The sequence below is a fragment of the Cucurbita pepo genome, chromosome 1, assembly GCF_057944985.1.
Source record: "Cucurbita pepo subsp. pepo isolate OVF chromosome 1, ASM5794498v1, whole genome shotgun sequence".
Lineage (NCBI taxonomy): Eukaryota > Viridiplantae > Streptophyta > Magnoliopsida > Cucurbitales > Cucurbitaceae > Cucurbita > Cucurbita pepo.
Window position 1 is genome coordinate 19,269,548 of NC_141798.1, and position 22,773 is coordinate 19,292,320.

Here is a 22,773-nt window from a genome sequence, read left to right on the forward strand (position 1 = left end):
TAATAATAATAATAATAATTATTATTATTAAAGTTTGTTATTTTGGTGATACTTTGGGTGAGTCAAGTATTTGCCTGCTATCTCCGCCATATCTGACTCAGTCTTACCCACCTGCAACAACTATTTTTTTGTGCTCTCCAGGAAAAAAAAAAAAAAAAAAAAACTGAAAGAAAAAGGAAACAAGAACACTTCCTCGGAGGAGGGGAACGAAGGAAGAAGAAGAAGAAGAAGAGGTGAGGGAGATACTGAAATCACAGAAACAGGAACAATTCTTCGTATATTTCTTTGGGACTCGGAAAAATTCCTCTGAATTTAGCAGATCTGTGGCTAAATTTAGGGGGAATCAGGGTTTTTGTTTTCTCTGCTTTGGAGTTGACGGAGGGTGAGGGAGGGGATTAAGTTTCTTCTTCAAGATGATGATCTCTCGGGGGTTGTTTGGGTGGTCTCCACCTCATATACAACCCTTGACTCCTGTCTCTGAGGTATCGGAGCCGCCGGAATCTCCGTCTCCGTACCTTGACCCGGGTAATGACCCTACTGGCGAGAGGATTGAGGAGTCGGAAGAGATGGAGGAGCCTGAGGAGATTGAGCCGCCTCCTGCTGCTGTGCCGTTTTCGCGGCTCTTTGCGTGTGCCGACCGGCTTGATTGGACTCTCATGGTTGTTGGATCGATTGCCGCTGCAGCACATGGTACTGCTTTGGTCATTTATCTTCATTACTTTGCTAAGATTGTCCATGTGCAGAGGATTCCTCACGAACAGCAGTATGAAAGATTTAGGGAGGTCAGTAACTGATTCTCGAAAAACCTCCTTCTGGGGATTTATTGTGTGCATGTGGTGATTGCTGTGTTTGTTTCTGCCGGAATTGCTAAATTTGAAGGTTGAAGTGCCGGAAATGGATTTTTTCAGAGCCAATTTTCTTGGTCAAGGTGGCTGGGCTTAGAATATACGTTCCGGAGTGGTTCTCTTTTGTTCTTGATTGGTTTGCGTTCGTAGTAGGACTAAGAGAATCCTTCATTTGGAAATTTTATTCTTTTACTAGAAATAATAGTTCCCATTTTTAGATATACCATTTCCTTTTCTATTCACTTGTGTAACTAGCTGGGTGTTCTGAATATTACAAAGTGAATTGAATATTACCAGCAAGCTAAATCTTGATGTAGCTGTAAATTAATGACCAAAATTGTTTCATTTTCAATTCTAGTGGCACGAAAATTCGTGCATTTACTCCGTTCCTAGCTCAATTATTGCACAATTTATAGGAATGTTAAATAATTCAAGCTATGTTAGATGTCTAAGGTGTATTCTTAATCCTCGTATTCTGTTCCATCATCACAATCAGTTGATTGGAGTATATCTATCTACCTTCTACTTTTGAAGTATAAATGCTGAATTGCTCAGCTCATTCTTATGGGAACGCCTTGTAGTGGATCCAAGGCTAATTAACTTGTAACTTAGGTGCTTGACTCTACATATATTAAAGACATGGCGTATGTAGGGACTAACGTGTGTTAGAAGCATTCCTTTTGCTTGCATTCATATTCTACTTTTGTTAATCTCATTCTCTTTGATGATTGGTTTGAGAATGGAGGACGAAAATTATGGAGTTGAGTGTAATTGTGTACATGACCTCCTTTTTTTTTTTTTGAAAATTTTCAGTCTCTGGAATTTCATGCCCGTGTCAGAATTAGTGAGAAATGCTAAAATTTTTGTTTGGATTTCATTTCTTTGCAGCTTGCTTTAAGAGTTGTTTATATTGCAATTGGTGTTTTTGTTGCTGGTTGGATTGGTAAGATCTAATATTATTGAATGTTGCTTTATCCGAAATTCCTTATCATATTTAAGTTGATTTTATTGGCAATCAACTAACTTGTCTGTGTGATAGAGGTTTCATGCTGGATTCTGACTGGTGAAAGGCAGACTGCTGTCATTAGATCCAGATATGTTCAAGTGTTACTTAATCAAGATATGAGTTTCTTTGATACATATGGCAACAATGGGGATATTGTGAGCCAAGTACTGAGTGACGTGCTGCTCATTCAGTCTGCTCTCAGTGAAAAAGTATGTTCTGGACTCCCATTAGGGCTTGAGAATTATAATTTGTGTTATTTTGTTCCTCTTCTATGTATTCAATGGGATTTTTATGACCATCCTTGTCATTTTTGCACTCTTTTCAGGTTGGAAACTATATACACAATATGGCTACATTCTTCAGTGGCCTTGTCATTGGATTTATTAACTGCTGGCAGATTGCTCTCATAACTTTAGGCACTGGTCCTTTCATAGTTGCTGCTGGAGGAATATCAAATATATTTCTTCACAGGCTTGCTGAAAATATTCAAGACGCATATGCTGAAGCTGCTAGCATTGCAGAGCAGGTGCGTTATTTTTTCTTTCCTTCATTGTTTCAGGGGATATGGTTCCTACCCCCTACAATATCAGGAAACTTATAGTATTTTGCACTTCTAATATTGTTAATACTGTTGCAAGTCTAAATTAGACTACTGTCTTCCTTATTTATTTTCATAGAATCTAAATCGATAGATAATCTAAATTCCCTAGATACTAGATAATAGGTAACAAGATAAGATAAATCTAAATAAATCTCCAGTTACTAGTTCACAATAAATCTAACTAAATCTAAATAATAATCTCTAGATACTAGGTAACTAAAATTTAAATAAATCTAGGCTAGATAAATTGGGAGGTCAACTACTTCCTTTACTTAATGGGATTCCACAAATATCCTTCGACACTCCCCTCAAGCTGAGTAATAGATATCATTTATTCTCAGCTTGGATACTACGAATTACACCTATAATGGGGGTATAGTGGGAGCATGAGATGGAGGAGAGGGATGAGGGGGCAAGGGGGAGTTGGGTAAAAGGGTATCATGGGAGAGAACAGTCAAAGTTTGAAGGCGGAGGGTGAGAAAATATATTATTAGGAAGAAACATATGCAAAAATTGTGGAGAGAGGATTTAGATGGCTATCCATTTCTTCTTGTGGCATAGATTAAAAAAAATGGTTTTCGATCAGCTGATGCAAAAGGCATCAACACCTTCATTTGCATACCCCCAAAGATAGACATAATAGAATATTAGAAGTAAACCAAATTATTCCATGATTTTCTTTAAAACAAAGGCCAGACGCTTATTATAGCAAAAAAATGCTATAGGACTGGAATAGATCATGTTAAATAATTTTTTTTGAAGCTTTTGGCCATCTAGGAAGTGGATAGTGGATGACAAGGCGCTCTAGATTCTATTTCCGGGCTTCTTGTGAGATACTATACATTTTTGAGGACTGCAATGTAGCAAATAATCTTTCTTACTTTTTGAAGTATGTGTGGAAATTTAGAAAAAAAGGTGCAAGACTTGATTTTATGCTCTGCAAAACTGTGATCCTTTTCTTCATTTAAATATTACATATTGGGTAGAATTTGGGAAAATGTGTGATTTCCATTGTTTTGAAATGAGTATTGAACCTATGTTATGCAGGCAGTCTCTTATGCCAGGACGCTGTATGCGTTCACAAATGAAACACTAGCCAAGTATTCTTATGCAACATCGTTACAAGCAACTCTGAGATATGGTATATTGATCAGCCTTGTGCAAGGTCTTGGGCTTGGATTCACATATGGGCTTGCAATATGTTCCTGTGCTTTGCAACTTTGGGTTGGGAGGTTCTTGGTCACACATCAGAAAGCTCATGGAGGAGAGATTATAACAGCACTATTTTCTATAATTTTGAGTGGCCTGTAAGTGTGGTTTTCATTTTTTCTTCAAAATTGAAATTCTCGTCTCATCCTCCCACTTCTCCTTATGTATATTATTTATCTGTAGAGGGCTAAACCAAGCTGCCACGAACTTTTATTCATTTGACCAAGGACGAATAGCTGCTTATAGACTTTTTGAGATGATAAGTCGATCGTCATCTGGAAGTAATCAGGATGGAGTCACTCCATCTTCCATTCAAGGGAATATTGAATTTCGTAATGTATATTTCAGCTATCTATCTCGCCCTGAAATTCCCATCTTGAGTGGATTTTACCTTACCGTGCCTGCAAAAAAAGCTGTGGCACTTGTTGGGAGAAATGGATCTGGAAAAAGCAGTATAATCCCACTGATGGAGCGGTTTTATGATCCAACATTAGGTACAAAATTTGTGTTCTTGCTTCTCTTGGTTCCTTATAATCCTTTCCTTGGACTTTAATGAAAGTGAAACTTGAGATGTTTCTTAGCTCCTCAAACTATCAACTTATTTTTTGCTGCAGGAGAAGTTCTTTTGGATGGAGAAAATATAAAAAGCCTAAAATTAGAGTGGCTAAGAAGTCAGATAGGATTAGTGACACAAGAACCTGCCTTACTAAGTTTGAGCATTCGAGATAATATTGCATATGGGCGAAATGCAACTCTTGACCAAATTGAAGAAGCTGCTAAAATAGCTCATGCACATACGTTTATTAGCTCTCTTGAGAAAGGATATGACACACAGGTAAACCAAAAGTCATGTGAAGATATGATTACGAGTTCTCTCATTTATTGTCCTACGAGTTCCAACTTCCTCCATTGTTCTTTAGTTTTTTAAAGACTCAATCATCAGGTAGGAAGGGCTGGAATCGAACTGATGGAGGAGCAGAAAATAAAACTCTCAATTGCTAGAGCGGTGCTTTTAAATCCATCTATTCTGCTGCTTGATGAGGTAACTGGTGGTCTTGATTTTGAGGCTGAAAAAGCTGTGCAAGCTGCTCTTGATCTTCTCATGCTGGGACGTTCAACAATAATTATAGCTCGACGGCTTAGCCTAATACGGAATGCAGACTACATTGCTGTGATGGAGGAGGGCCAACTTGTTGAAATGGGCACTCATGATGAATTGTTGAGCCTTGATGGTCTTTACACCGAACTTCTTAAGTGTGAAGAAGCGGCAAAGCTTCCCAGAAGGTATAATTAAGAGTCCAGCATTATATGTTTTCCATCTGTCATATATTCTTTCGAAATCCAGCCTTTTATTTTCTGCTGTAGGAGTCTTCTGATCAACTGCAGCAAAATTTTCTTCTATTGATGGCTCAACTCGAAAAAATCACCTACTAGAATGCAACCCCCATCTTGGGATTAAATCCCCTCCCTCACCTCTATCGACTAAAATAGAAATTTTAGCCGAGTTCTCCAAAATTTCCTCAGATGAGCACGATTGTTAATTGTTTGTTTATTTGTTTTGATAGAAATCAAGCTTTCATTGATAAGAGATAGAAATAATGCAAAAGTGCAAACAAAGATACCACTAAAAAATGATAGAGCCAAAATAAACCTAAAGACCTGATCAAGATAGTTGTTAATTGTAAATGTAATTCTGCTATTTTAGAATTCCAATTGGAGGACATTTTTTAGAACTCTTTGGCGGGTTGGATTTCTTATCTTCCCTTTTCATACATACTACCAGTTTCATCCTTTAACGATAGTCATGTCTCTTATCTGGAAAAAGAAATTTAAAGGTTATATTGCTGCATATCTTTGGATAGTTGAAATTCTTGGTTATTTCTTCTGAATTGCTTCTATATTATGACTTCATTCAGGATGCCAGTCAGAAATTACAAGGATACTTCAGCTTTCCAATTTGAAAAAGATTCTTCTGCGAGTCACAGTGTCCAAGAACCATCATCCCCTAAATTTATGAAGTCACCCTCTCTTCAGAGGGTTCCTGGTGTTTTACGGTCGACAGATGGTGTTTATAACAATTCTCATGAATCACCTAAAGTTTCTAGCCCCCCTCCTGAAAAGATATCTGAAAATGGTCAGACCTTGGATTCTTCTGTTGACAAGGAACCATCAATCAGGCGGCAGGATAGTTTCGAAATGAGACTCCCGGAGTTACCAAAGATTGATGTTCAATCTACAAATCGTCAAATGTCAAATGGTTCAGACCCTGAGTCACCTATTTCACCTCTCTTAACATCTGATCCCAAAAGTGAACGTTCTCATTCACAGACTTTCAGTAGACTGCACAGTCGATCAGATGACTTTCAAATGAAAGCAAAGGACGAAAAGGATACTAAGCATAAAAAGTCACCATCCTTTTGGAGGCTTGCTGAACTTAGCTTTGCAGAGTGGCTTTATGCCGTCTTAGGAGGTCTTGGTGCTGCCATCTTTGGATCTTTCAATCCTCTTCTCGCATATGTAATTGCTCTGATAATAACAGCATATTACAAAAGGGATGAAGGCCATAGCCTAAAGCATGAAGTAGACAAATGGTGCTTGATCATTGCTTGCATGGGCTTTGTCACAGTGATTGCCAATTTTCTTCAACATTTTTACTTCGGAATAATGGGGGAGAAAATGACTGAGCGAGTTCGGAGAATGATGTTTTCAGGTGAGTGTTTTATCTTCTAGTTTCTGTATAGTTTTTCCCTACATGGAATATAATTGTTTATGCATTTCAGTTAACGTTGATTTATGTCTTTTTAATACTCTGTCCCCAAAAAATAACAGCAATGCTACGAAATGAAGTCGGATGGTTTGATGAAGAGGAAAACAGTGCAGACACTCTATCCATGCGTTTGGCAAATGACGCTACATTCGTACGAGCTACTTTTAGCAACCGACTTTCCATATTTATTCAAGATAGTGCTGCTGTTATTGTTGCACTTCTTATTGGAATGGTGCTACAATGGCGTTTGGCACTTGTGGCATTGGCAACGTTGCCAGTGTTGACTGTTTCTGCCTTTGCACAGGTGTGAATTCTTTTCTTTTTAGTTCAATTTTTTGCTTTCCAAATTATCTTCCAAAGGAAATGCTAGCTTATGGTAGCCCAGACCTTTTAAGTGAACTTCATGGACATGGATATTTTATCTGCCACCCATCCGCACTATATAAAAAAAAAAAAAGAAAGAAAGAAGAGGGAAGTACCAAGGAAGAAAGGAGAAATAGAATTGATAGGGTTTTCATGTGGGATCGAACGAAACACCCTTTATAAGGGTAGGGAAACCTCTCCCTAGCAGACGCGTTTTAAAAACCTTGAGGGTAAGCCCGAAAGAGAAAGCCCAAAGAGGACAATATCTACTAGCGATGGGCTTGGGCCGTTACAAATGGTATTAGAGCTAGACACCGAATGATGTGTCAGTGAAGAGGCTGTTCCCCAAAAGGGGTAGATATGAGGCGGTGTGCCAGCAAGGACGCTGGGCACCGATAATTAATTTATAAGAAATTAACATAAATTACAAAAAATGAGTATTAATAAAAACTCAAGGGTATATATGTAAAATATGTAAAATCGTGTGAAACATAGGGACCAAATGGAACTAAATTAAACCTAGGAACCAAATGGTAAATGGTAAGTATAGTAAAAGATTAAGGACCAAGAAGGTATTTTTCCTTAATAAAAATTATTTACATATTCAACATAAGATTACCTTTTTCTTTTGTGGAATACTGCAGAAGTTATGGCTTGCTGGATTTTCAAGGGGCATCCAGGAGATGCACCGGAAAGCATCCTTGGTTCTTGAAGATGCAGTAAGAAACATATACACCGTAGTAGCATTCTGTGCTGGAAATAAGGTTATGGAACTCTACAGATTGCAACTTAACAAAATTTTTAAGCAGAGCTTCCTTCATGGGATGGCAATTGGTTTTGCATTTGGCTTTTCACAGTTTCTGCTCTTTGCCTGTAATGCCCTTCTTCTTTGGTACACTGCATTTGCTGTCAAAAAGAGGTTTATGGAGCTGCCTATTGCTCTTCAAGTGTACATGGTGTTCTCTTTTGCAACATTTGCCTTGGTGGAACCTTTTGGGTTGGCTCCGTATATTCTTAAACGACGCAAGTTGCTCATTTCGGTATTTGAGATCATAGACCGTGTACCAAAGATTGACCCAGATGATAACTCGGCATTGAAGCCGCCTAACGTCTATGGAAGCATTGAACTGAAAAATGCAGATTTCTGTTATCCTACTCGTCCCGAAGTTTTGGTATTGAGCAATTTCAGTCTTAAAGTTAATGGTGGGCAGACTGTGGCAGTGGTGGGTGTTTCTGGATCGGGAAAGAGCACGATAATATCGTTGATTGAGAGATTCTATGACCCCGTTGCGGGTCAAGTTTTGTTGGATGGTCGAGATTTGAAGACCTATAACTTGAGATGGTTGAGGAATCATTTAGGTCTTGTTCAGCAGGAACCTATAATCTTTTCAACAACAATAAGGGAAAACATTATATATGCAAGGCACAATGCTAGTGAAGCTGAAATGAAAGAGGCTGCTAGAATAGCAAATGCTCACCATTTCATTAGTAGCCTGCCTCATGGTTATGACACACATGTAGGAATGAGGGGTGTGGATCTAACCCCAGGGCAGAAACAGAGAATTGCAATAGCTCGGGTAGTATTGAAGAACGCACCTATCCTTTTGTTGGACGAGGCAAGTTCCTCGATCGAATCTGAGTCAAGTCGGGTCGTGCAAGAGGCTCTTGACACTTTAATCATGGGAAACAAAACAACCATTCTGATTGCCCATAGAGCTGCAATGATGAGGCACGTTGATAATATCGTGGTACTAAATGGTGGTCGAATAGTGGAGGAGGGTACTCACGATTCCTTGGTTGCTAAGAACGGCCTATACGTCCGCTTGATGCAGCCACATTTTGGTAAGGGTTTACGACAGCATCGACTTGTTTAAGTTATGGAATCTGATTGTTCAAAACACATTGCGTTTTCGTTTGCCTTCGTTAGCTCCATCTGCCCTGTTTGAGATTCTGATAAAGAGAACTCCTCGGAGAGATTTTGTAGCTCATCATGCATAGCTAGGGGTATCAGATCGGACAGAAGAAATAGTAGTTTCTTTGCTCAGACGTAGTAGGGTACAGAATTAGGAGCTTTTTGGAGTTTGACAGAAGAGGGCCTTCTCTTGGGGCCAGAGATCCATATTCTTTAGGAGGCAAGCATCAATCCCATTGGGTTTGTCTCCATGGTATATTGATTTGTTTATTGAATGATTAGAATAGGGGGTGGGTTCAAATTCTAGGTGTGGTTTTCATTTTCTAAATTTTATTTTTCACTTCAAAGACTCCTCTCTCTTGTGTATGATGAATCTTCGTAGGAATCTTGGGAAGCTGAAGAGGAAGAATACGTCTGTCTGTAACCTTTGTAAATACGTCGTTTACAATTAATCAATAGCTGTTCGTTTTTTGGTTGTGTTTTAACCCAATGAACTCGTTTCCTTTTCATTCAAGTATCTTGGTTGTGTTTTAACCCAACGAACTCGTTTCCTTTTCATTCAAGTATCTTGGTTGTGTTTTAACCCAACGAACTCGTTTCCTTTTCATTCAAGTATCTTGGTTGTGTTTTAACCCAACGAACTCGTTTCCTTTTCATTCAAGTATTTTGGTTGATCAACAGGAAATTTTTAGAACCATCTTACTATTTCTTGAGATCTTGAAATTATTGAATGTTTCAGAATTTTTAAACCCATGGAATCTAATGCATTCTAATTTTGTTTCATCTGTGGACAAATGGGAAGTAATTTGGCTCTGAAAAGATATACCTTACAAGGGAGATAGCTATATACCAACTATATACACAACAATATCCAATAGTGCTACATATTAAATGGAAGGGGAAATTTTAAAATAGAGAAACTGAGTGATTTACGACCTTTAGAAACAGCTCAGATATCCAACACTCTGAATGAGTCGGCAACCACTTTAAGCATGTCACGATACCTTCTCCACCTTCTGTCATTTGCCCCAACTATCAAAGTATAGTACCTACCTGCATATTACAAAAAGGAATGTTTTAACCCGAACCTGAGGATAGCAATCAGTTAAGACATATATCATCGACTAAATGATTAGAGATTTGATTCTCCCACGTGTTAAATTCAAGAAGGAAAAAAACTTGCAATGCTTCTATTAACTCATCAGAATATACAAGTGCAAGGGATAAATACAGGTTTAATTCAGCTCAAGATCGGGGACTTTAACACGAATCAAATTGTATTCAACTCACAAAATATAGGGTAGTTATGAACTAGTTTAAGATTGCAGAATACAACTCGATCAAATGAGTTTGGTTAACTTTGATTCTGTTGGAATGAAATTTTTTCCAAACATCTCTTGGGTAAAAAAGTATCCTAGGGCAACAAGCAAGGGATTTAGAGCTGGTAAATCAAAATATGGAAGGGTCCAAAACTCTAAAGGTACAAAATATGAGCTTACCATTTGCAACGGCTATGGTTGCAAAGGAGGTGCGGGAGTATGCTCTAGAACTAAGTTTATACTCAAAGGTATAATAATTTTTCCCATCAATTGTTCGCTGAAACAGGTAAATAAAAGATCAACCAGATGTCCATAAACAGACCTCAAGATAACTATATAGAAATATGGATTTGGAGAGCCTGATAAAGATGCAAACCTCCTTCATGTCGTATATGGTAGCCTTTTGATTTGGTGCAGCATATCGATGTTTTACCAAAAAGTTAACAACCTGCTCGAGTCAAGTCCGAGTTAATTATTCAGAAATCTTTCCAGTATATCAAATATGATTTTAATTGAAGATTCCTTTACCTCATCTAATGAACCTTCTTCATGGATATCCTTTTTCTCTGTTGGTATGAACTTCACTCTAACATTCTGTAGTTGCAGGTATCGATCCTTGAATGCCGAATCATGTGCTCTAAAATCAAATTCCTGGACAGGGAACATTTCAAAATTGTTTGTTTTAGTATATTCTTTGGTTTAATACAGAAAAATCTCATGTTTCTCCTGGATGAATTTTTCTTACCCTCCAATCAGAAGGGTAATAATAGGAATACCCATCTGTAGAATCTACAAATGCTCGATAATTTTTCGGGACTTCTGCGCATACAGACCACGAAATTAATTTAGAATCCAACATTAGATTATCAGAGAGAAGTGAATTTATACCTTCAGCAAATAGGGGAGTTGCAGCAAATAAACTTGTAGCTAGAGCTCCAACTCCCAACAGAAGCGGCCTTCTATTGCATTGACCTAATGTTAATATTCAACATCACAATATTACGGTCATACGGAAATCTAGGCTTGAGAAAACAGCGAAAGAAAAGAAAAGTTCCAATTAGAACAAATCAAAATCCATTTTAGGAGAACATTCCCACTATAAAAACCATAGAAGTGAGTCATAAGTTTGCTAAAATTCCAAGAAGAACTTAATCCAAATACTTATTGAGAGAACAATCCCACTATTAAAAACCATAGAAGTCACATAGAAGTTATCATCGATTTTTTCTTTTTCAAACATCAATGTCTGTCTAGGCCAATTTGCGAACACCTTGGTTAATCTCAAAAAACAACTACCAAACTCTACTACATTTGATTGCTAAGTAAATTCATATCATTTTAAATCCTAGATAGGTTGTCACCATGTTTGAACCTATATCTTCGAAGCCCCTTTTGTTTTTGACATTTCTACAAACACCTTGCATGCAAGCTACAAATCTCATATAATTCCACAGTTCTCTAAATTTGAAACAAATATCCACCAATAAGCAATCAGATTAATTACCAAACGAGCATTTTCATCGCATAAGAAGCAAAACCAAAACCTCAAGCATTGGAAACAACCGAAGAACTTAAAACTACAAGTCTTACTTTCCACACGGGAAGTTCTCTCAGTTGAGCAAATGACGGTAGTACAGGAAGAATACGAACAAGTAGCTGTTGATGTCTCATTGAAAGGAAGCAACCTCGGCTGGAATTAAAGCACAATGAGATTCAAGAATTGGGTTGTGTAAGATCAGTCAATCAAATTACTAACCTTCCAATTAGATGCGGACGTCGGAACCCAACTCAAGCATGAGGTTGAAACTGCCATATCTGATCCAAAGAAGCTCTCATGAAATGGAAAAAAAATGGAAACTTAGAATGCTATCTGATCGGGTTGGGTTTCTGTGGTCATCTTGACCACTCTTCTTCTGTTGTTTCTTTCTCCCTTTCCGAATTTTGTAAGGTTTAAACCGATAAAGTCTTTTTATTATTATTATTATTATTATTTATTTATTTATTTATTTGTTGTGCATTTATTAAATCAATACCAATTTTAAATTAAATATTTGTTTTACTAAATTATTAAAAAAAACTTTAAAACACTCTTAATTTTTTTAAAAAATTAAAAAATATACTGTGTATCAAAAATACTTTTAAACTCTCAAAAATAAAATTAAAAAATAAAAAATACTTTTAAACTTTCAAAAATAAAATTAAAAAATTAAAAAATTAATTTTAATATATATTACAAAATATTTATAATTTTTTAGTTCATATATATAGATACCAAGTCTGGAAGATGATCCTAAATCTCCTCCTCTCAAACTCGACCCGACCCGACCCGACCCGACCGATAAAACATCTCGTATTTATCTAAATTTGATGCAATTACGATGATCCACTAAATACGACGTTCAGTGGAGAAAACGACATGTCGACTGTGAAGAAAATCATGAAGAGTCGACTCGACAAACCGACGTTCAGATTGCGAGGTAAATCTGGTGGGCGCTAAATTCTCCGGGTGGAAGAAGGAAGAGAGTTCAGTCCAACATCTCAATTGGTTCAGGATTAGGGTTTTGAAGAGATGGAAGTCAAGAATCTTCTCAAGGACAAGAAATTCTGGTTCGCCTCCTTCCTTATTGCTTGGGCCGCAGCTCTCCAGGTGCAATTCCCTGTTTTAGGGTTTAACTTTTATCTTCACCGCTTTTCTTTTCCCTCTTGAACTCTCAGCTGATTTGAGCGTGGGGAATAATTTATGGTACAGGGACACATGATGTGGTTGCAGAGGCAGGATTCTTTCAAGCAGAAGTTTGGAACTTCCGATCAAGAAAATGATCCTGAAAAATGAGGCTCCATTTCCATATATTTCTCCTGTAAGTTCTATTGCCATTAAAGAGGCTGCATCGGCGGGGGTTAATTCCTCGTAATGAATTTTTTAGGCTGGATCCGTATGTGTAAATTTATTGCTAAGTTTTGATAGAAATGCAATACATTTGGTCATTTTGATCTCTATGAATGAGTACATTTGGTGTTCTTTCTTCAGTGGCTTTATTAATTTAGCTGTTTTATGAAACATACGATCTCATATTGATGGTAGTTGTTGAATGAAATGCCGCCTTATCTGGATGATCAGCTATTTGGTCTTTTTTGTATGTGTGTGTACCCAATGATGATGACATTTGGGTAGGGATTCCAATTCATTTGGTTCTTCCAACTACGTTTAATTCAGCTTGCTTCCCAAGATTAGCTTGTTTATACCTGACTTGAATGGAACTTTCAGCTGATTATTAGGATAAGATTTAGACCTCAATGAGTCTCTCTCTCTATGGTTGGTGCGGATTGTCTACTGCTTTCTGCATCAGACAGTCCCTGACATAGAACAAAGTTCATGTGCTTGTTTTAGTTACAATTTTTTTTCTTCTGAAAGTATCCTTATTAAATTCTTCTGGTGAGATCCTACATCGGTTGGAGAGGAGAACGAAACACCCTATAAGGGTGTGGAAACCTCTCCCTAACAGATGTGTTTTAAAAACCTTGAGGGGAAGCCAAAAGAGGACAATATCTACTAGCGGTGGGCTTGGGCGGTTACAAATGGTATCAGAGCCAGACACCGGACGATGTGCCAGCGAGGAGGCTGAGCCCCGAAGGGGGGTGGACATGAGGCGGTGTGCCAGAAAGGACGTTGGCCCTCGAAGGAGGTGGATTAGAGGGTCCCACATCGATTGGAGAAGGGAACAAGTGCCAGCAAGGACGTTGGGCCCCGATGGGGGGTGGATGTGAGATCCCACATCGATTAGGGAGGAGAACGAAACATTCTTTATAAGGACATGGAAACCTCTTCCTAACAGACGCGTTTTAAAAACCTTGAGAGAAAGCTCGAGAGAGAAAGCCCAAAGAGAATAATATCTGCTAGGGGTGGGCTTGGACCGTAGTTAGAAATTAGTTGGCATATGAGTGGCATTTTGGAATTTAGCTCAGTTATATTACAAATGAAGAATCAGGAGTTGTCCACTTCAGAATAATTTGACCCTGGGTCTACCTTACAATTTGACTAATTTATACACTAGCATATTAGACATCCTTCCAAATTCACCCAAATGAAACAGAGATAGAAATAGAATTGGCTGCATGGACTCTTTCCTAACCCCATCAGTGGCTTTATGAAAGTTTTGATGATTGCTCTTTGATGCTCGTGTCAAACAGAACCATCCACTGTCTTTATTCTAGCAAGATCAACTACAAGTTCTTTATCTGAAGTCTTAGGTATGTCGGTTATGGCAGTCCGTTTCTGATCGGATGGGGCTATCTTCTCAATATCCGACTTGTATGGAGCCTGATCCTTGATTTTACCCCACAGAACTAGATAAAGACCTGTAATAATTACAGCTGCTCCAAGAACCCTGCAAAATATTTAGGATCATTTAGATTATTATCACCAAACTCTGATCTCTGCATTGGTGGGCTGTGGAATAGTCAGGTTAATTACCTTCCAAAGTATAATATCTCAGATAATGCGAATGAACTGATGATTGCAACAATGACCATGCTTAGGGGACTAAATGTACTTGCAAAAACTGGCCCTTTCGTTTTCATTATCGCTGCTTGAATAGTATATGAGACCCCTGAAGACATGATTCCCTACAAGAAACAGGGGACTGTGAATTGTATGAAACTATTTGAAACCGATTCTGTGTTCATTTGATGATTTCTTACACTGTACAAAGGAGCTAAGAGGGTGGAATCTAAATGTAATGACCAGGCAGCAGGATTGTGCCTTTCCATTCCCAAAGCTATCACTGAGGCTTGCACGGCGCCGGTGGAGCATATCAAAGCTGTTAGGGAGAGCTGTGCAGGGTATACCTTTACTGTAATCGCCTGGAAGATTGAAGAAATTAAGAAATCAAAACTCATTTGTGTTGAATCGTGTGAGATTCCACATCGGTTAGGGAGGAGAATCAAACATTCTTTATAAGGGTGTGGAAGCTTCCCCTTAGTAGATGCGTTTTAAAAACTTTGTGGGGAAGCTCGAAAGGGAAAGCCCAAAGAGGACAATATCGACTGGTAGTGAGCTTGGGCTGTTACAAATTGTATCAGAGCCAAACATCGGGCGATGTGTCAGTGAGAAGGCTGAGTCTTGAAGGGGAGTGGACACGAGGCAGTGTGCCAGCAAGGACACTGGACCCCGAAGAGGGTGGATTGTGAGATCCTACATCGGTTAGGGAGGAGAACAGAACATTCTTTATCAGAGTGTAGAAACCTCTCCTAGTAGACGCATTTTAAAAATCTTGAGGGGAAGCCCAAAGAAGACAATATCTACTAGCGGTGGGTTTAGGCTGTTACAAATCGAGTCATCATAGATTGAATTGAATATCATGGAAGATTGACTTTTACCTGAAGAACAGTAAAAACAGACCAAAAAATGCAGCCGGTAGTGATCATGAGAGCACCCTTGAGAAAATCATGCTGGCTGACTGCAGCTGCAGAAGAGTGATGGAGGAGGGTGTTCTTTGTCCATGGCAGGCTCACAATTGGCCCCCTTACCATAGTCATTATCATAGCCCCTCCCACCGCTACCACTGTCCCTAATATCTTTGCCTGGCTTGACAACTGCCTTACGTTAACCTTCTCCAGCCTAAACAAAACATACAACAGATGGGATTCATTATGTGAACTATAGTTCATCTCTTAGCTCTTAGTCGATAATATATCATTTAATTAGTATTTAGGTGTAAGATCCCACATCGATTGAAGTGAAAAACGAAATATTCTTTATAAGAGTGTAGAAACCTCTCCCTAGCAAACACATTTTAAAAACCCTGAGGAAAAGCTCGAAAGGAAAAGCCTAAAAAGGACAATATCTGTTAGCGGTGAACTTAAATCCTTACATTAGGTTAGCTGAACTTTTAGTCATTTGTATATGCTTTAACAGATTGTATCTTTAATTTGTCTCTAAATCTTTAAAATATTTCAATTCCAATATTTATATTTTAGTGTTTCTTTATAAGTGATTCCATGACCATATACTTTATTAATTGAGCTAGACATATGTATTTTAATATGATGAAATAGACATATCCGACAATAGAATAAGAAATTACCCATTTCATAACTATAAAAGGTTTTTTCGTTTTTAATATCGGTTAGTAAATATCAAAACATTTAATACGCAATCATATAATTGAAGCTTTTGACTAAATTACCGAACAATCCAAGCTAGGAGGAAGATAAGACCAGGGACCATGTTGGTCATAGCAGAGGCGAAAGTTGCTGTAGTGTACTTCATGCCCGTGTAATATAAGTTTTGGTCGAGTGCAGGCCTGTGATACAGACTCAAAAGTTTAACTTGATAGATTACATTAAATTTAATATTTCGCTCGGTTGAGATTAAGGGTTAAAAGTTCTTACTCCAATAATCCGAGCAAGACAATCTTCCAAAAAACAGACCAAGACATCTTGGGTCTCACTTTCCTGTTATTAACACCGTTAACAGAACTCTCTCAAAGAGAGGTAAAGAGGAGAGAGGAGAAAGAAGAGAGACCTTTCGAAGACGAGAGCTAAAGGAGCGACAACAACAGTGGCAATGGCGTAACGATACACGACTAAAACGTGTTGGTTGAGTCCTTGGTTAAGAGCAAACTTGGAAATGATGACCATTCCGGCAGTGATGAACTGCTGAAGAATCACTGCAATAAATGGCCTGGCTTGAGTCCACATTCCGGTGGGATGCTCCATTCCGGCGGTGTCGTCGGAGACAATGAGTTGATATCCATTTTCAGCTCGGTGAAAGGCCCTTTTATAGTGAGGGATTTCCAAACAAAACATGTCCACTAAAACTCACCACTACGTAAGGGTCACATCACAGCAGAAGAAGCATGTAATATTTATTTTTTCAGGTACGTGCATTCGTGGCTCAAATCCAACCTTGTTCCTTTTACCTAATTTTTTTTAAGATGTTATTAAATTACACTCCAAACTCTAATATCAACTTACGTCTCTATTCATGTTGTCAACCTAAATATAACTTAACTGTTCGAACTTCACGCCCCTACCAATCAAAGAGACCGAAAGCCTTTCCACTTCATTGAAAAAAAGACGAGGAGAAAGAAGCAAACTTTCTACCGCCCGACAACTACATAAGCTACTAGCATCGATCTTTCTCCACCAACTTTCAGAGCCATAAGCACATAGTGGAGGATAAATGTGTCTTCTTAATCACCCCATTCACCCAAAAAGGGTCTGTGTATTTCTATGAGTATGGAAACCTCTCTATAACAGACATATTAACACACACTCGAGAATATATCGATTTCGTAAAGTCAATAGTAAAATTTCTGGAAAAAGCTTAATCATCGTCTACGAATATTCAACTCTGAATTGGATTCCTAGAAACGAAGTGGTTAGAACAAAAGATGTAGACGACATCTACGATTCCACGAAACCATAGTGCAATTCCAAGTCTCCATTTTTTGGATATTAAAATTAGACCATTATCATCACTAACCCTATTCTTTTTGCGTATACTCCAAGTTAATTAAATTCCAACATTTAAAGGAATTAGCCTTGTGTGCGGTTGCTTTATAATATATTTTAAATTATATAAATAAATTCAACTATTTATTTATTTATTTATAAAAAAAAAAAAAAAAAAAAAAAAACATAGTGTCCTTACTCACTTTAATCAAATCCATTATTTCATTGTCACCTTTTTTTTTTTTTTTTAATCTTTAATTTGCTGATCTTTACATGCACTCATTTTCCAATTATTTCTTCATTTCCATAAAGATGCACATTGGACAAACCACCAAAACCCCATTTCTTTTATCAGATATATATTTTTTTTAATTTAATATATATTCTATTTATTTATAAATTAAAAAAAAAAAAAAAAACAATGGACCACCCACAATAATTTGAGCTAATTCTAATGGATTTGTTGTGAAATTTTGGTAAATTTGTATGCAAAATTTGAGTATTATTCTTCTAAAATTGTTTTAATTAAATTATATTACTATTAATTTGTTAATTTGTTAACTTTTGGGTTTAATTAAAAAAATTCTATAAATTTAATGATATAAATTTTAAGGTCTAACATACCATACACAAAATTTATAAAAAAAAAAAAAAAAAAATTAATTAATTAATTTTATATCAAATAAATTAATTATTTTTAAAAAATTTAAATATATAAAAATTTTATTAGACACAAAGTTGAAAGTTCCGTGACCTATTTTAAGGTTATTTATTTATTATTATTATTAGTGTAGGGAACAAATATATAATTTAATTGTATTTTAACGTAAATATATAAAGTTGAAAAAAGAGAAAAAAAAAATCTAAGCTAATAGATTCTTTTTAAAAAATATTAAGCTAATAAATGTCTTAAATGAGTAGTGGGAGGAGCCAATAATAAAAAGGGCCCCGTTTAATTGTCTTCTATGAATATATATATATATATATATATACACTTTACTTTTAAAATCCTTTCTCTAGTTTTTCCCCTTTTAATTATTAGACTAAAATATGCATAAATAATTTAAAAAAACATAAAAATATTTAATAAATAATAATACTTTTTAGATTTTTAATTTTGTATTTAGCTTTTATGTCGGTAATAGATCCCTAATATATTCAATATATATTTATTTATATATTTTAAATTTAAAGTCGAAGACTTATTAATTACAAATTTGAATATTTTTTATACACATCATATTAAAAAGTTATAAAATTTTAAAAAATAAATTCAACTAAAAAAGATAAATTAGTTACATTGGAAAATAATTAAATAATTAAAAGAGGGACATATATGGAATTATATAATGTCATTCGAAAAAATTAGTCCAAAAAATGACTATCCTCCTTATATCTTTTTTTAGATAGTAAGATATTTATATTTGGCTTATTTAATTAAATTTTAATTTAATCCAACGTTGCTTTAGTACATATCATTAAATATAAATTAGGTATTAACCAATTATATATATATATATATATATATATATATATATATATATATATATATATATATATATATATATATGTATATGTATATATATGTATATGTATATGTATATGTGTACATATATAATCTATATGTATATATATATATATATATGTATATGTATTATTGTTCTATAAATTTTATTTAAAAATAATAATTTTTTCTCAAAAGTTATTACAATATACGTAAGAGATTCTTCTAAAAGCACATGAGCGGTTCAGCGGTTCAAGGAAGTGGACCAAACAATGGATTTTGATGGGCTAAAAGGTCTTTTCATCTTTTTAAAAGGCATTCCAAAATCAATTTTAGTAAGTTTGTTCATAATTTGCTAAAAATTTAACATAACAATTTTAGTTTTAAAAAATTAATGTTATAAAAGTTGTTTTTCTTTCATTTTTATTAATGTTTTCAAAAAGTAATTCATATTTTGAAAATTTAAAAAAAAAATAAAATAGTTTTTAAGAGTGAAGACTATCATCACAGACCAACACGAGTCATTCTTTTTCTTTGAACGTTTCTTAATCATCCTATTATCAAGATCGCTCTCACTTACATGTAGTCTCGGTACATTTATGTACCTCTCATTTACTCAGATGTCACAATCAACATTCGTAATAAGTCTAATATGCAAAATACAGACAAAAAATCTAGACTTTCGATAAATGAATCACATAAAGATGTGACATTTTCAATCTCGAGACAAAATGATTCTATTGGAACTAGTAGTACGAGTCAAAATGATTATATTCACCGAGCAAGATTCATTAAAAAAAAAAAAAACATTTACATTTGGTCTAAATTGATGCCAATTTCAAAAATAATAAAGCTAAAAAAAAAATTATTTAAATCATGAAAAAGATGATGATGTTGACTGTTAATGAATATTCTTAAGAATATCTTGGTATGAGGTTGATATTAACTGTTAATGAATATTCTCAGAATATGTTTATGTATACTAATTAACAATAATAATATTTTTAAATATAATATAATATTTTAAATTCTAAAACTTAGGTGATGAATTAGACCATAATAATTTTTTACATGATTATCTACATTTTTAATAGATACTATTAATAATTTACATATATATAAAATTTTAATTTATAAATGTAAATATTGATATGGTCCCGAAAGAAAAAAAAAAAAAAAAAAAAAAGAATACGTTGACATTTGATGGCTTTAGTATTCTTCTGCAACATGAATACGTTGTGTTAGACGAACACGTCTCTCTACAATGGTATAATATCTCTATTGGTACGAGGCATTTTGGGAAAGCCCAAAGCAAACCCACGAGAGGTTATGCCTAAAGTGGACAATATCATATCATTGTGGTATGAAATGAATGTATGGGAAGGTGGTACCCATAATAGAGGGTACAAGATTATATATTAAAGAAAGGGGTTGGTGTTTAAGGTGGGAAATTAAGAAAGTAGTGTTGGCGTATTGGGAACAATAAGTGATGGGTGTACATTTAACAGCGACTAATTCTACCTTTCAGTGAATTTGCTTTAATTTTTCAACTAACCCACTTCATCAATTATTGTCCTATTATACTAATTATTTTTCTATTTTCCATTAATTATCAATTTCGTTTACATTGTTACATGTATTTTTTATACTATATGGTTTTAATGATGATTATATCGAATAATTATTTCATTTTGTGGCCAAACATATACCAAATTTAAACCCACTTAAATTCGTGGCCAAGAAATAATTGCTTTTTTTAGGTAATTTCATCTCATTTTGTGGCCTAAAATAATTGGAAATCAAGAAAGAAACATTAAATATACCTTAATTTGTACCAAAAATAATAATAATAAATTTGTGGCCAAGAAAGTTCCAAACTTGTTTGACCCTAATTTTTTGTTTAATTTGTACAAATGTACATGCAATAATGGCTAGGGAGAGTTAGTGGAAATCAATTTTGTGGAATCACAATCCACCCCTTTCAGGGCCCAGCATCGTTACTGGCACTTGTTCATTTCTCCAATCGATGTGGAATCTCCACCAGATCCACTCTCCTTTGGGGCCCATCGTCCTTACTGGCACACCGCCTCGTGTCTACCCTCCTCGCTGGCACATCACTCGGTGTTTGGCTCTAATACTATTTGTAACGGCTCAGGTCCACCACTAACAGATATTGTCCTCTTAGAGCTTTCCCTTTCGGGCTTCCTCTTAAGGCTTTAAAACGCATCTGCTAGGGATAGGTATCAACACCTTTATAAAGGGTGTTTCGTTCTCCTCCCCAACCAATGTGGGATCCACCCCTTTCAGGGCCCAATGTCCTCGATGGCATATTGCCTCGTGTCTACCCCCTTCGGGGAACAACCTCCTCGCTAGCACATCACTTGGTGTTTGGCTCTAATACCATTTGTAACGGCCCAAGTCCACCACTAACAGATATTGTCCTCTTAGGGTTTTCCCTTTCGGGCTTCCCCTCAAGGCTTTAAAACACGTCTGCTAGGGAAAGGTTTCCACACCCTTATAAAGGATGTTTCGTTCTCCTCCCCAACCAATGTGGAATATCACAATCCACCCCTTTCAGGCCCCAGCATCCTCGGTGACACTTGTTCCTTTCTCCAATCGATGTGGGATCCCCACCAAATCCACCCCCTTCAGGGCCCAGCGTCCTCAATGGCATATCGCCTCGTGTCTACCCCCTTCGAGGAATAACCTCTTCGCTGGCACATCGCTTCGTGTCTGGTTCTAATACCATTTGTAACGGCCCAGGTCCACCGTTAGCAGATATTATCCTCTTGGGGTTTTCCCTTTCGGGCTTCCCCTCAAAGCTTTAAAACACATATGCTACGGAAAGGTTTCCACACTCTTATAAAGAGTATTTCGTTCTCCTCCCCAACGAATGTGGGATATCACAGTAATAATGGTGTTGTTTGTTTTACATTACACAAAACTGGTTGTGACACAAAACATTTCAATATATATGTATATATATATATATTTTGAGAGATTGTTAGAATTTGTGGCTTAAAATGTGGTAATTAAAATGTTAAATTACAATAAATTTAATATTTTATTGATATTTTAACAAGTTGAGAAATGGCATCCATCTCATATTTCCATGAAATATGAAAGGGGGAATGATTAGGAGACAACCATTGCAATTGCCATCCATCTCATCATACTTTGGCCAAAAAAAACAATGAATTTATTTATTAACTTATTCTCAATTTCCAAATTTTAAATTATAATAATAAAACCCTTTGAAAAATAATTAAGGGGAGATTGTTCGAGGGCTTCAAAGAATTAAGAAAGCCTATGGAGGGGCTCTGTAACAGCTCAAGCCCACCGCTAGCAAATATTGTCCTATTTGGGCTTTCCCTTATAACAAATGCTTAGTTCCCCTCTTCAACTGATGTGGGATCTCACAGACTCTATGGAGCACTTTGTTCAAGGGGAGGATTGTTGAGGATTATTAAGAGAAGTAATGGTCTCACGGCTAATTAAAGGGAAGATCATGAGTTTATAGGTAAGGAACGTCTTCTCTATTGGTATGAGACATTTTCGTTAAGAATTACTCGACCTAATGGTTTGATGGTTTGCATGAACCTCCACGGGAAGTGTTACGCGATCTCTGATACTTCCTTTGCACGGTCTTACTCATAGGAGCCACTGAGTTGATCCCTCCAGCTGAATTCTATGGTCGAAAACGTTACTATAAGATATTGATCTTGAAGGAACATTTTTTAATCCCTATTTGTCATCCATAAATTTAAAAAAAAAAAAAAAAAAAAAAAAAAA

The 22,773-nt window shown here is 36.1% G+C and overlaps 4 protein-coding genes across 5 annotated transcripts; 2 read left to right on the top strand and 2 right to left on the bottom strand.

The window, feature by feature from the left end:
- Nucleotides 1-116: 116 nt before the first annotated feature.
- Nucleotides 117-9,193, top strand: LOC111796191 (ABC transporter B family member 6). The gene is made up of 11 exons (XM_023678937.2): nucleotides 117-782; nucleotides 1,734-1,788; nucleotides 1,885-2,060; nucleotides 2,177-2,377; nucleotides 3,500-3,759; nucleotides 3,845-4,155; nucleotides 4,276-4,496; nucleotides 4,605-4,945; nucleotides 5,578-6,371; nucleotides 6,491-6,732; nucleotides 7,436-9,193. The coding sequence occupies exons 1-11, from the start codon at nucleotides 414-416 to the stop codon at nucleotides 8,663-8,665; spliced, it is 4,200 nt and encodes a 1,399-aa protein (XP_023534705.2). The 5' UTR covers nucleotides 117-413; the 3' UTR covers nucleotides 8,666-9,193.
- A 297-nt stretch (nucleotides 9,194-9,490) lies between these two features.
- PNSL1 (PsbP-like protein 2) lies at nucleotides 9,491-11,956 on the bottom strand. 2 transcript variants are annotated; one of them, XM_023678986.2, is made up of 8 exons: nucleotides 11,779-11,956; nucleotides 11,613-11,712; nucleotides 10,911-10,994; nucleotides 10,768-10,838; nucleotides 10,551-10,673; nucleotides 10,399-10,470; nucleotides 10,203-10,299; nucleotides 9,491-9,756 (listed from the first exon to the last, which is right to left on the bottom strand). In XM_023678986.2, the coding sequence occupies exons 1-8, from the start codon at nucleotides 11,833-11,835 to the stop codon at nucleotides 9,653-9,655; spliced, it is 708 nt and encodes a 235-aa protein (XP_023534754.2). In that variant the 5' UTR covers nucleotides 11,836-11,956; the 3' UTR covers nucleotides 9,491-9,652. The 2 variants fall into 2 exon arrangements, with proteins under 2 accessions (XP_023534754.2, XP_023534746.2); XM_023678978.2 differs by having other exon boundaries at nucleotides 10,768-10,841; nucleotides 11,779-11,954.
- A 451-nt stretch (nucleotides 11,957-12,407) lies between these two features.
- Nucleotides 12,408-13,049, top strand: LOC111796233 (hexose transporter). Its single transcript, XM_023678995.2, has 2 exons — nucleotides 12,408-12,669; nucleotides 12,772-13,049. The coding sequence occupies exons 1-2, from the start codon at nucleotides 12,592-12,594 to the stop codon at nucleotides 12,853-12,855; spliced, it is 162 nt and encodes a 53-aa protein (XP_023534763.1). The 5' UTR covers nucleotides 12,408-12,591; the 3' UTR covers nucleotides 12,856-13,049.
- Nucleotides 13,050-13,946: 897 nt separating this feature from the next.
- On the bottom strand, nucleotides 13,947-16,779 carry LOC111796242 (WAT1-related protein At2g39510). Its single transcript, XM_023679008.2, has 7 exons — nucleotides 16,546-16,779; nucleotides 16,413-16,475; nucleotides 16,208-16,324; nucleotides 15,399-15,639; nucleotides 14,721-14,882; nucleotides 14,494-14,645; nucleotides 13,947-14,407 (listed from the first exon to the last, which is right to left on the bottom strand). Exons 1-7 carry the CDS (start codon nucleotides 16,737-16,739, stop codon nucleotides 14,203-14,205), a joined length of 1,134 nt encoding a protein of 377 aa, XP_023534776.2. The 5' UTR covers nucleotides 16,740-16,779; the 3' UTR covers nucleotides 13,947-14,202.
- Between the last annotated feature and the right edge of the window lie 5,994 nt (nucleotides 16,780-22,773).

Bases quoted from the DNA above. Each gene is read 5' to 3' on its own strand.
- LOC111796191 (XM_023678937.2), top strand. From the start codon at position 414: ATGATGATCTCTCGGGGGTTGTTTGGGTGGTCTCCACCTCATATACAA. The intron at 783-1,733 runs GTCAGTAACTGA...ATTTCTTTGCAG, and splicing joins AGTATGAAAGATTTAGGGAG to CTTGCTTTAAGAGTTGTTTA. The intron at 1,789-1,884 runs GTAAGATCTAAT...TCTGTGTGATAG, and splicing joins TTTTGTTGCTGGTTGGATTG to AGGTTTCATGCTGGATTCTG.
- PNSL1 (XM_023678978.2), bottom strand. From the start codon at position 11,835: ATGGCAGTTTCAACCTCATGCTTGAGTTGGGTTCCGACGTCCGCATCT. The intron at 10,995-11,612 runs GTAAGACTTGTA...TATTAACATTAG, and splicing joins GAGAACTTCCCGTGTGGAAA to GTCAATGCAATAGAAGGCCG. The intron at 10,674-10,767 runs GTAAGAAAAATT...TTCCCTGTCCAG, and splicing joins ATTACCCTTCTGATTGGAGG to GAATTTGATTTTAGAGCACA.
- LOC111796233 (XM_023678995.2), top strand. From the start codon at position 12,592: ATGGAAGTCAAGAATCTTCTCAAGGACAAGAAATTCTGGTTCGCCTCC. The intron at 12,670-12,771 runs GTGCAATTCCCT...TTTATGGTACAG, and splicing joins CTTGGGCCGCAGCTCTCCAG to GGACACATGATGTGGTTGCA.
- LOC111796242 (XM_023679008.2), bottom strand. From the start codon at position 16,739: ATGGAGCATCCCACCGGAATGTGGACTCAAGCCAGGCCATTTATTGCA. The intron at 14,883-15,398 runs GTAAAAGTCAAT...TCAATCTTCCAG, and splicing joins CTGTTTTTACTGTTCTTCAG to GCGATTACAGTAAAGGTATA. The intron at 14,408-14,493 runs GTAATTAACCTG...AATATTTTGCAG, and splicing joins GAGATATTATACTTTGGAAG to GGTTCTTGGAGCAGCTGTAA.